General features: G+C 37.5%; 1 protein-coding gene across 2 annotated transcripts in view; it reads left to right on the plus strand.

Moving 5' to 3' along the window:
- The window catches only part of PLXDC2 (plexin domain containing 2), a 469249-nt gene that overhangs the window by 421289 nt on the left and 35727 nt on the right, over positions 1-12233 (plus strand). For both annotated transcript variants that reach the window (XM_055296706.2, XM_055296707.2), the window contains one exon: positions 1637-1797. In XM_055296706.2, the coding sequence (XP_055152681.2) occupies positions 1637-1797 (161 nt within the window). The remainder of the gene's footprint in view (positions 1-1636; positions 1798-12233) is intronic.

The following is a 12233-nucleotide window of genomic DNA, read 5'->3' on the forward strand; positions in this document are numbered from 1 at the left end:
TGAAAATGTTTATGACGGCAGGTACTGACCTAAGACCCAGCCCAAAGACATGGCGTCTGTCATCTTGGAGGTGCAATGTTCGTTCTTTTTTGTGAGGTGGAGTCTCGCTCTGTCACCCAGGCTGGAGTGCAGTGGCAGGATCTCGGCTCACTGCAACCCCCACCTTTGGGTTCAAGTAATTCTCCTGACTCAGCCTCCTGAGTAGCTGGGATTACAGGCGCCTGCCACCACGCCTGGCTAATGTTTTGTATTTTTAGTAGAGACAGGGTTTCTGCCATGTTGGCCAGGCTGGTCTCAAACTCCTGACTCAGGTGATCCACCTGCCTTCGCCTCCCACAGTGCTGGGATTACGGGCGTGAGCCGCCATGCCTGGCTCCAGTGTTAATTCTTTAACTGTTTTTTACATTAGTTTTTCTTTGCTTGAAATTACCAGATTCTTTTCAGAATTATTTGCTAGAAGAACTCACAACCTGCAATAAGAGGAAATAGCAGGACCTACAGCCCAGGGTTCATTGAGGAGGCATTGATCAGAGGTCCAGAATTCAGACTTGGAGGCTAGACTGCTGGTGTGTGAACTCAGTTCTACCTTAATAATTTTGCAACCCTAGCTCATTTTTTAATTATCCTGTGCCTCAATTTCCTTACCTGTAAAACAGAAATAATAATAGTGCCTACCTCTTAGGGTTGTTGGTTTGGTACTTGGAAAGCAATACAACTATCCCTGACACAGTGTACATGAGCTATTGTATAATGAATTACTCTAAATTTGATCTTCTTTCACTAATTAATTTCTGTTACATAAGGGAAATCTTTAGAATTTTCAGCCTTACTAGATTTGGAGAAGGATTACTGAACACCAGAAACGGTTCTCAAGCAAAGAGTAAACAACAGCAATAAAAATGTAGAGGGGAGGTGGAAAGAATTAGGAGGTCATGTTTCTCCACTTTATCTGGAATTCCATCAGTTCATGTGGACCACACATTGTTACAGACATCTATGTTTGGTTTTTCTTTAAAAAAAGGTAAAATAAAAGAAAGAAATCAGTGCTTATTAAATGAAGTTTAATAGACAAAAAAAGTTTACAACATAGAGGCAAAGGGTAAAAATAACGAAGAGGTAAATTGGTCATGGAACTGTTGAGGCTGGATGCAAAGGCTCACGCCTGTAATCCCAGCACTTTGGGAGGCTGAGGCGGGCGGAGTTCGAGACCAGCCTGACCAACATGGTGAAATCCCGTCTCTATTAAAAATACAAAATTAGCCGGGTGTGGTGACTCACACCTGTAATTCCAGCTACTCAGGAGGCTGAGGCAGGAAAATCGCTTGAACCCAGCAGGCGGAGATTGCAGTGAGCCAAGATCATGCCATTGCACTCTAGCCTGGGCAACAAGAGCAAAACTCCATCTCAAAAAATAAAAATAAAACACAGTGATAAATGTATTTTTACTCATGAATCCTGTGGATTCTTCATTGCCCATATAAACAGCACTTCACCTGTAAAATTGGTGTTGTGGAAAAGTTGTCCAGGAAGTAAAGATCCAGTCGTACTTTATTAAAAACACAAATATCTCCTCAAATGAAAATGCTAACTTGAGGGTAAACTCATGAAGGTCCTGACAGCTGGGATGTTCTTTCAGCTTCTACAGATGACAGTGCAGCTGAGAAGAAAGGTGGAACCCTCCACGCTGGCCTCATCGTTGGAATCCTCATCCTGGTCCTCATTGTAGCCACAGCCATTCTTGTGACAGTCTATATGTATCACCACCCAACATCAGCAGCCAGCATCTTCTTTATTGAGGTAAGTGTTGAGTTTAACACATGAAAACCGTGCCAGTTGATGAACTGTATCCATTTGCTAACACCGCCTGGATTTAATATTTACCACATGACTTCTCCATTTTTCAGTTTCGAGCTTTCCTATTTCACACACATGGATGTTGTCACCCATGCACTCACGTACATATTGATAGATTGCTTTCAGATGATGGATTCGGTTACCTTATCTCAGGAGCTTTTAAAGACATAAACTATCTTGTCTTTCTGAGATCTAAAAGAAAATGGGAACCATACTTTCTGGTCCTTTTATACCAAGTATGTTAACCAGCTGTACTCCTTGTCCTAGGAGGAAATACTACGTATCTGGGAGGCTAAAGACTTAGCTTAAGTTAATTGCTCAATAAATGCTGAGTATTGGCTGTGTGCATGATACAATATGATGGGCCTCTTCTCAAAATGCTCACAAACCGTTTGGAAAAAAATATGGTTTTCATTACAAAATGACAGATATAAAAATAAAATAATGGTATGTGCTGTTGCCATTTTGCATAATGTGTGTATGTTTGTACATTTATATATAAATGCACACACACATATCCACACACTCAGACACACAACGAGAGCACCATGCTGAATAAGTGTTATGTCTTCATGTACAGAATGTAGGTTTGGTGCCAGTGCCGAGGAGTAAACGGGTGGGAAGACAAGGGGCTGTTCATAAGGAGCCATGGCTAAGCCCTGGGGTCTGAAAGGCTGAAACGAGGAAGCCTGGAGACCAGTGGATACAGTCTGTGTGTCTTTGTGACCAAGTCACCTCTGTCCTCCAGAAGATTGGGTTTCCTGGTCCCTATGCATATGCAGGTGTTTTTTTTGTTTTGTTTTGTTTTTTTTTTTGACAGAGTCTCACTCTGTCACCCAGGCTGGAATGCCGTGGTGCGATCTCGGTTCACTGCAACCTCTGCCTTCGGGTTCAGGCAATTTTTGCGCCTCAGCCTCCCGAGCAGCTTGGACTACAGGCAAGCACTACCACACCCAGCTAATTTTTGTATTTTTAGTAGAGACAGGGCTTCGCCATGTTGGCCAGGCTGGTCTCAAACTCCTGACCACAGGTGATCCTCCTGCCTTGGCCTCCCAAAGTGCTGGGATTACAGGTGTGAGCCACTGTGCCCAGCCACATGTGCACCTTTGACTCTAACATCTGAATGGAACCACTCCTCTTCCAACACCAAATAGAACTAGAAATACTAAAGCAATAAAGGAAATCTTCTCTTGCAGAATTTCAAACACATAATTAGAATTATTCATTTTATGACACATGGAAAGGTTGCTTGGAATTATGTTCACTTGTTGAGCGAGAAATTATAATGCCTTTTAAACTATGGAGTTAAAATTACCTATGCCCCTTATAATGGGGAGGGGTGAATAAATGCAAATCAAACAATTGCTTAAACGCCCTAGATGGCTCGCAACTGTCTGTAGAAGAAAATGCCATCTCCTTTTCCTTCTGTGGGGGCTCAAGGCCTTGGCACTCTTTATCTTTTGTGTCATGTCAATCTTTATTCCCTTGGCTCCGTAATCTGGAGTTGGCATTTCTGTCAAATTTCACGCTTTGTCTCTGTACACAGCCCAAATTCTCCATGTCACAAAGACATTGCTCACTCTAGTTCCTCCATCAAAAATTCCTCCTGGTGAGGTACGGTGACATCTGTAATCCCAGCACTTTGGGAGGCTGAGGCAGACAGATTGCCTGAGCCCAGGAGTTTGGGACCAGCCTAGGCAACATGGTGAAACTTCATCTCTACAAAAAAATAAATAAATAAATAAAAGAAAAAAATGAACAGGGCATGGTGGTGCATGCCTGTAGTCCAAGCTACTTGAGAGGCTGAAATGGGAGGATTGCTTGAGCCCAGGAGGTAAAAGTTGCAGTGAGCCGTGACTGTGCCACTGCATTCCAGCCTGGGTGATAGAGTGAGGCCCTAGGGAAAAAAAAAAAAAAATCCTCCCTTCCCGTATTAGTTCTTGAATTCAGGAGCCAAATGGCCTTTGATACTGTGTACCCCATAAGCTTCTCTAGACCATCTTCCTGCCTTGGCAGCTGGGTATAATCTCTTTCTCTTCTGAGACTCTATCTGCAGGGATACACCCCTACCTTTCTCTGGCATTCATCTTTCTGTTTTGCATTAGAGTTCAGTATGCGCATGATTTATTCCACCCTTCAAGACTTGTAAGTGCCTTAAGATTTGGATTAAATCACTTACGTTTCCTTTGAAAAATAGAGATTCTGCCAATATTTCCTGGAAAAATATTCATAATAAATATCCTAGGACATTTCAGACTTCCAGTGAAATTTCATATAAAACATATTTCAGAAATGGCATCTTCATTTGATATCAGTAATTGAGATATTATCAGGCATTGCCTTGAATTGGAAATCTGTTATTAAGTTCTGTTAATGTGCTTGGTTTTCTTGGAGGAAAGTCGACAACCTTCTCAAAGGTACAAATGCATTCTTCAAAGAGCTGCTGAGTGACAAGCTAGAAAGCCTCAGGGACTAGCCAGACCTCAGGCTGCTGCTATTGCTGTAACCCCTCACATGTTTAAGCCTTTTCAAACTGTGCAGTTTATTTTCTGACATAGTGAAAAAGAAGACACTGTGAAATATCTGATGGTGATGGTATTAGCAGAAAATTGCATAGTATGAAAGATCTAGTTAAAGCTGGTTCAAAGCAACCCCCGTATGACTGCAAAATAGTGGAATATTGTTTTGAGTATTAGTCTCATTGTCTTATGTCTCAGAGCCTGTATGTCCTTTTGTGTGGAGTGTTTGCATGTGTATACATATGCATGTATTTATAGGATATTAGAGCTAGATGGAATCTTAGAGATAATTTAGTTCTATACTCTTCTCACACAAAAGGAGAGACTGAGTGAGGCTCAGAAGAGTGGAATGACTTATCCAAGGTCAAAGAGCCATAGTTCTAAGAATAACTTTCTTCTTTTCACATGTAAGTGAAGCAGATTCATTCAGCAGGTCTCCCAGCTTTTCTCCTCTTGGCTTTTTTTCCTTCCTGTGGAGTCAATTGCCAGAGTCTGCTTAAATCACTACCTATCTGACAGGCTGCTGGGGTCATGTGGCTCACAGTGGCTGGTCAGCAGCTGATTTTTGGAGGTGATAATCATAAATTTACTATTATTAAAACTGACCACTGTCTGCAAAATCAAAACAGATCCACGATGACCATGAAGTTTGTGATATGCAGACATATGAATTTAAGATTTTTGAATTATTAGTTACATTAGAATTGTTGTTGCATAAATGAGGGAACTGAATATAACAACATTCTTTTCATTGCCTTTTGTGTTCCATATTATATTCCTATCTACTTTTGAAATGAAATTGCTTTCTTCTTTTATGAAAGTGTTACCATTCTTTGTAGAAAATTGAGACAATGCAGAAATGTAAAAGGAAGAAAAAAAGAAAGTCATTTATAGTTCCAGCATACAGAAATGATGACTATGAATAGTTTAACTTATTTTCTTCTGGAATTTGTATGTACATAATTTGATGTTTGCCCATTTAACACAGTGGTGATTTCACTGTAATACAAATAGGTATTCTTTTTTAAATAACATTTTTCTGTTTTATTATGATGGCTTTGTAAACATCATTTTAATGTTTGTATTCTATTCAACATTCATTCAATAGCTTTATATTGACTGCCTCTTATGCGGTCAAGTGGTAACTCAAGTGCACTGAGAGCCTAACATGTGCCTAGAAGTCAAAAAGGACCTCTCTTTGTTCAGATGAAGACTGTGTGTTAGTTTTCTACTGCTGTTGTAACAAATTGCCACAAACCTAGTTACTTAAAATAACACCACTTGTCTCACAGCTTTGGATGTCAGAAGTGCTAAAATCAGGATATGGACAGGGCTGGTTCCTTCTGGAGGTTTCAGGGGATAATCATTTCCTTGCCATTTTCAGCTTCTACATGCTGCATGTGTTCCTTGGCTCATGGTTTCTTTTCATATCATTCCAACTTCTGTTCCCACCATCACATCTCCTACCACTAACGTTGACCCTCCAGCCTCCTTCTTGTAAGGCCCCCTTGTGACTACATTGGGCTCACCTGGGTAATCTAGGATAATCTCTACATCTCGAGGTCCTTAACTGAACCACATCTGCAAAGTTCCTTTTTACTGTGTAAGGTAACATTGACACCTTTTGGAGATTAGGACATGGACGTCTTTGGGAGGCCATTATTCTGTTGAGCACAGAGTGCACCAAATGTGAGATGCATCACACACTTCCAATTAAACTGTAACACACCCTTGACTATAAGATATGTCCCAGTTTCAGTTATATTGAAATGTAACCCAATGGATATCTTGAATATTTCACAGTGAAATCCAGACTTCACTAAACACTTGTATGAGTTAGTTCCTGTGCTAAACAGTGTATATGATATGGTGAAATTGAATGACACTAGGCTGGGAGCAGTGGCTGATGCCTGTAATCCCAGCACTTTGGGAGGCCAAGGCAAGCAGATCACTTGAGGTCCAGAGTTTGAGACCAGTTTGAACAACATGGTGAAACCCCATCTCTACTAAAAATACAAAAATTAGCCAGGCATGGTGGTACGCGCCTGTAATCCCAGGTACTCGGGTGGCTGAGGCAGGAAACTCACTTGAACCTGGGAGGCAGAGGTTGTAGTGAGCCAAGATCACACCACTGCACTCCAGCAGCCTGGGCGACTGAGTGAGATCCTGTTTCAAAAAAAAAAAAAAAAAAAAAATTCATGACTCTATCCTTGAGTGTATATATCAGAGCTCATGCACCCGGTCTCCTATTGCAGAGCAATGGTGCTCTTCCTACTTTTTCTTATTTTTAATCATCCCCATTATAAACATATTAATAGTGACAGCCAACATTTATCAAATTCACTAATAAAGTGATTGACACTTATTACCTCATTTAATCCTCATGAAGACCCTGTGTGATACAAAGATTATCTTCATCTCATAGATGAGGAAGCTGAAGCACGGGCCTTAAGTAAGTTCTCAACATCACGCATTTGGCCAGTAGTGGAGTCAGGATTTAAGCCCAGGCTCTCCAACTCCAGGGACTATGCCCATAGCCACCAGGCTGTGCTGCCTCTCTATGTGTAAAGAGATTTTCTTCATATGCTGTATGTAAAAATGTAGGCTGATAGATATACAAGGACATACATTGTGTCCTTGGGACAGATTTCCAGAAGTAGAATCAAAGGAAAGAAATGAACAGTATAAAAGAACTTAGTAAATATTGCCAAAAGCATGACACCAATTCGTGTAGCTGTTGCTATTGTTGTCTGTTTTTAGTGATGATGTCAGTGGCTGCTATCTGTGTATTTTGTTCTTGCAGAAGATATACACCAGTTATTATATGTTTTGTGGACACCAACACTCTTCCTTATATAAAATACTTACGTGGGCTTTAGCTTTTAGATTTCTTATTGTAAAAAGGAAATGAGATAATTAAGCAAATCATCACTCCATAAACAAGTGAATTAACTATATACATCCCACGTCTTCTTATACAAGATTAGGTACAAGAGTTCCATTCTTCTAAAACATTCCATTTCTATTCAGTCAAGCAGAATAGCCTATTTTTTTGTTAACTTATCTTCTATATTGCTCCATCATTCTCAGATCTTAGACTGGGCAGTTTCTTCAACTGACTGGCTTGCATTTCAAGTTTATGTGTCTAGATTTTCAAAGTAATTTTCTAAAGGGTATCTGATTTTGGCGAAAATCTATCACATTAGGTACAAGAATGTCTACATATGCTTTAAGTCTTTTTTTTGAAAATGAAATTTATTGTCTTGTAACAAAATAGCAGAGAATACATATTTAAGTAAGCATGAATTCCTTAATTTTTAAAAGATCTTGGTGAAACTAGTATCTTTTTGGAAGGGTCAATGGGTGTAGGTTCTAGATTAAATTTAATGATTGTTGAACATTGCTAAGCATAAATTTTGTGACTCGTAATTATTTTATTGTTTCATGAATATAGGTCATGGAGATAAATGTTTACACTCTTGAGTGGTATTCTACACATATCACTGTTCAAGATTTTTAAATAAAATACTAAAATATCTAACTGAAGGTCAAGAAAATAATATTACAAAGTGATAATCATACAAAATCAACATTCCTATGAAAGGATTCTATTTGGACTATAATAAAATAGTTTAGACTAGCCATCTTGCTGAAAGTACTAATATTGAACATTATCCTTAATTTTTCTTAGTATACATAAATAATTGCTAGTATTTGGACACTCATGTGCAGTTTTGATTGCTCTGTTCACATAAAAATGAAGAGAAATTGATAAGAACCTAATGATAAAAATGATTACAGCCTTGGAAAATAGATTCTATGAGTAAAATATTGGAGGGTTTTTTTTTTTTTAAAAAAAAAAAAAGAAAAGTAAAAACTAAGAGTACCTAATCCTGCCATTTATGCTGCAAAGCTTTGAAATGTCCTCAGAGAGAAAGGAATCAGTTCAAATGATTAATTTAAAATGAAATCAGAAGAAGCAAAAATTATAGGAACAATGGCCCTTGTATTTCGGGAGGGGACTGATATCGTGCAATGGCAATGGAGTTTGCCTGTAAATAGTGGTTATATTTCCTACCTTGAGGACTGGAGAAATACAGAGTATAGACCTGTGCTGTCAATATGTGGCTGCTGCCTATATGGACTACTGAGCTCTTAAAATGTGACTAGTCTAGAACAAGCTATATGTAAAACACACACTGGATTTTGAAATCTGAGTACAAAAAATGTCAATATCTCATCAATAATTTTTGTATAATTACATGTTAAAATGATAGTATCTTGGATATGCTGGATTAAATTTTATTACAATTAATTTTATTCATAGTTACTTCTTAAATGGACACTAGACACTTTTAAAATTATATATGTGGCTCACATTATATTTCTATTGGATGATGCTGGTTTGTAGAGAAAAACTTGCAGAGACAAAGAATTAGAAAGAAAAGTTGGTTCCATATTTTTTAAAAGTAGGAAATCAACTGGTTTTTAGCAAGAGGGAAAGGAGGAGCTTATGAGGAGGCAGAAGGCTGCCAAAGCCAACTGATAAGTTGACCAGTCACTCATTCATGTATTTAATATTTGCTGAGCTTCTATTATGCACCAAGTCCCCAAGGTACATTGGTAAACAAAATGAACAAGATCATCCTTTCCTTCATGGAGCTTACATTCCAGTGGGTGGAGACAGATGATAAACACATTTTAAGTTAGGTGTGGATTTCACGTTGAATGTTTAGTTTTACAAAAGAGGCAGTCACCATAAAATATTTGATAAAATGTTACCTTTTTTAATTGCTTGAGCAATGTTACCTTTTTTGATCGCTTGAGCTCAGGAGGTGGAGGGTTCAACTTGATAATAAGTGACATCCTTATTATTATCATCATTATCCTTATTTTTTCATAGAACTTTTTATGGCGCTCTAGATACAGATTTGTAAAAAAAAAAAAAAAAATTAAATGAAGTAAATAAAAAAGACTGCTCTCCAAAACAGTTTATTTTCCTAGGCCAGGTGCGGTGGCTCATGCCTGTAATCCCAGAACTTTGGGAGACCGAGACGGGCGGGTCCTTTGAAATCAGGAGTTTGAGACCAGCCTGGCCAACATGCTGAAACCCCGCCTCTACTAAAAATACAAAAATTAGGTGGGCATGGTAGTGTGCACCTGTAATCTCTGCTACTTGGGAGACTGAGGCAGGAGAATCACTTGAACCTGGGAGAAGGAGGTTGCAGTGAGCCAAGATCATGCCACTGCACTCCAGCCTGAGCAACAGAGTGAGACTCTGTCTCAAAATAGTAATAATAATAATTTGTTTTCCTGGTGGGGAAACACTCTCCCTATTCTTAAAGTGTGCCTGGATTAGAAGTTATAAGTTATTTCCATAATAAAATCTGGACATAAATGTCTAAATACCAGTCGTCGTTCATACCACGCTTTTTAAATTCTTATTATTTCCAGGGCACCAAAATATCTGCCTTTACTGGGAGTACTTTATATTTTCTATCAGCAAAATCAGGACACCAAAGCAAAAGCAAACTTCAGCCTGTGTGCAACCTAGGGATTCTGTCACTTTTCCAAATTAAGTAGATGAATTCTTCAAGTATCTACCACAAGTAAATTTCCTTGAGGACTCATGTTTTATCTTAAAAATTTATATGAGTTTTGCATTATTCTCTTTAATACAGAAAAATGTTTGATATAAAAAATTATTCCACACAATCTTCAACCAATATTAATGTTTCAAAAGGTGATTCATGTCACTCTTGTAGCTATACAACCCCAGCTGTATGGTTGTAGATGTTATAAAATCCAGATAAGTTTAAACCAGCAGAGATAAGACCTCTGTTCCTGAAACCTGAGTGGGCAGTATCCTTTATACCCCTTTGCTGGAGTAAAGTCCAAGGTAGAAATACTCAGGATGGTGAAATAATTTGTTTGGATCCTATGGCACCTGGTTACAGAGCCAAGACATCAAACTAGAATTCCTCACTCTGGCCCTGTAGCCTGAGCAGCTACACAGCATCATAGCAAGAGTCTTTTAAGCTTTTTGCCACTCAGGGGGATTCCCCATCCGAAGAAATATTTCTGGATCACAAGAACCCGTGGAGAATATGATTAAAGAAACACAGGCAGCTGTGGCCCTCAACTTTTCCTGGCAACTAATAGTACCACCAGGAAACAAGCCAGAAGAAGGAGCCAGGCAAGAATTCAAAGGCTGCTGGGGAGAAAAAAGCATTTGCTAAGAGTTTGGCATCTTGCTTTGCAGCTGCTGGATGGATCGCACTTGGGGAGTTAGGAAGACGCGATATGTGGACAAACCTATGTAGTTCATAGAGAAATCGCTTCATAGAACCACAAATCTTTTTTTGTCTTGAAGTCACATATTTTTAATAATTGAGTTTTGCTCTTAAGATATTTCTTAGTCTTACTTCAGTTTTAAAGAAAACTCAAGGGGAAAAATGATTCATTGAAATAAAATACTTTTTATTTATATTTCTTAGATGAAGAAAAAGATGGTATTCATTTTTTATGAACTGCTGCAAGGAAAGAAAGATAAGGCAAAACACGTCTGACATGGTTTGACATAGCTCTCATTAAAGAAGCTATATTAGTAGATGACAGCTTTCCAGAAATATAGCGAAATGCAGAGAAAAATAGGTGAAATTGGGTCACTTGAAAAAAAGAGACACTCTATGTATGTCAGTGGTTTTCTTTTCTCAATTTCTGTTCTAAGACACTAGAATATTTATTCATGAACATCACTGAATGTTTTTGAGACATCAGTTCAAGTGCATGGCAATTGCCTTGTATATGTAATCATCAAAATAAGATTTCTTTTATAAATGACATCCTTAATTTACTCTTCTAAGTAACACATTTTCATTTAAATTCCTGAAACTATAATAGTGTTTCTAATTTAATGAAATAATTTATTCCCTTCATTGGGGAGAATTATTGAAAATACTGAATAAAATATCTTATACTAATCTGCTATAATTTCTTTTTACTAATTAATTCCCTAATTATTTCAATGCTACATAAGACCATGAAAATCCATAGATGGATGGATGGATGGATAGATAGATACCACAGAAAGGTTCTTAATAGATGAAAGAATCAGATGAATAAATAAATGAAAATCTGCAAAGCTACAATTCACTTGGGCATTTGTAAGCCTGAATTATGGCATTTTAAGGACATGATATATGTCTTAAGTATTGTGATTCTTTTCTTCTGTTATCTCTTGAAGAGACTACTCTACTGACAGTACCAACTGTTGCGTAATTTCTTCCTTGTGACATTGGTTAATTGTTCTGTGTTAAAATAAATACTTAAGCCTTTCTATTGTGAAAACAAATAATAAAAACTTTAATTTTAGCAATAATTAGTGCTTCACAGTAAAAATTAATTCATTCAATTACAAGATTATCTTTTCCACCAATTCCACTTAGTGTATTCTTTTCTAGCAAACATACAAAACAAACTAAATTAGTTTATTATTACAGTATATTCTTGTTTATAACTAATACTAGAGTTATTTGTCATTGTAAGAAAATTAAAATGTAAAATTTTCAGAGACCAAAAACATTAACGATCTAGAGAGTATGAATGTGAAGAATGATTATAAATGATTGTAGTAATCGTGCTTTTTGTAATTTTATTAGAAGTGAACAATCAATGTTATTTTTAGTTTGAAAATGGATTAAGATTATTTTACTATATGATCTTGTGGTAATCCCTTTATAAAAACTTCCTTAATAGAAACAAAATAATTTTAATGCAAAATTCATACATCCTGTCTTACATCACATAGTAAGTGAATATAGGGTCAGAATTATTCTACGTCTATACTTTCTACTTTCG

The sequence above is a fragment of the Symphalangus syndactylus genome, chromosome 10, assembly GCF_028878055.3.
Source record: "Symphalangus syndactylus isolate Jambi chromosome 10, NHGRI_mSymSyn1-v2.1_pri, whole genome shotgun sequence".
NCBI classification, from domain to species: Eukaryota; Metazoa; Chordata; class Mammalia; order Primates; family Hylobatidae; genus Symphalangus; species Symphalangus syndactylus.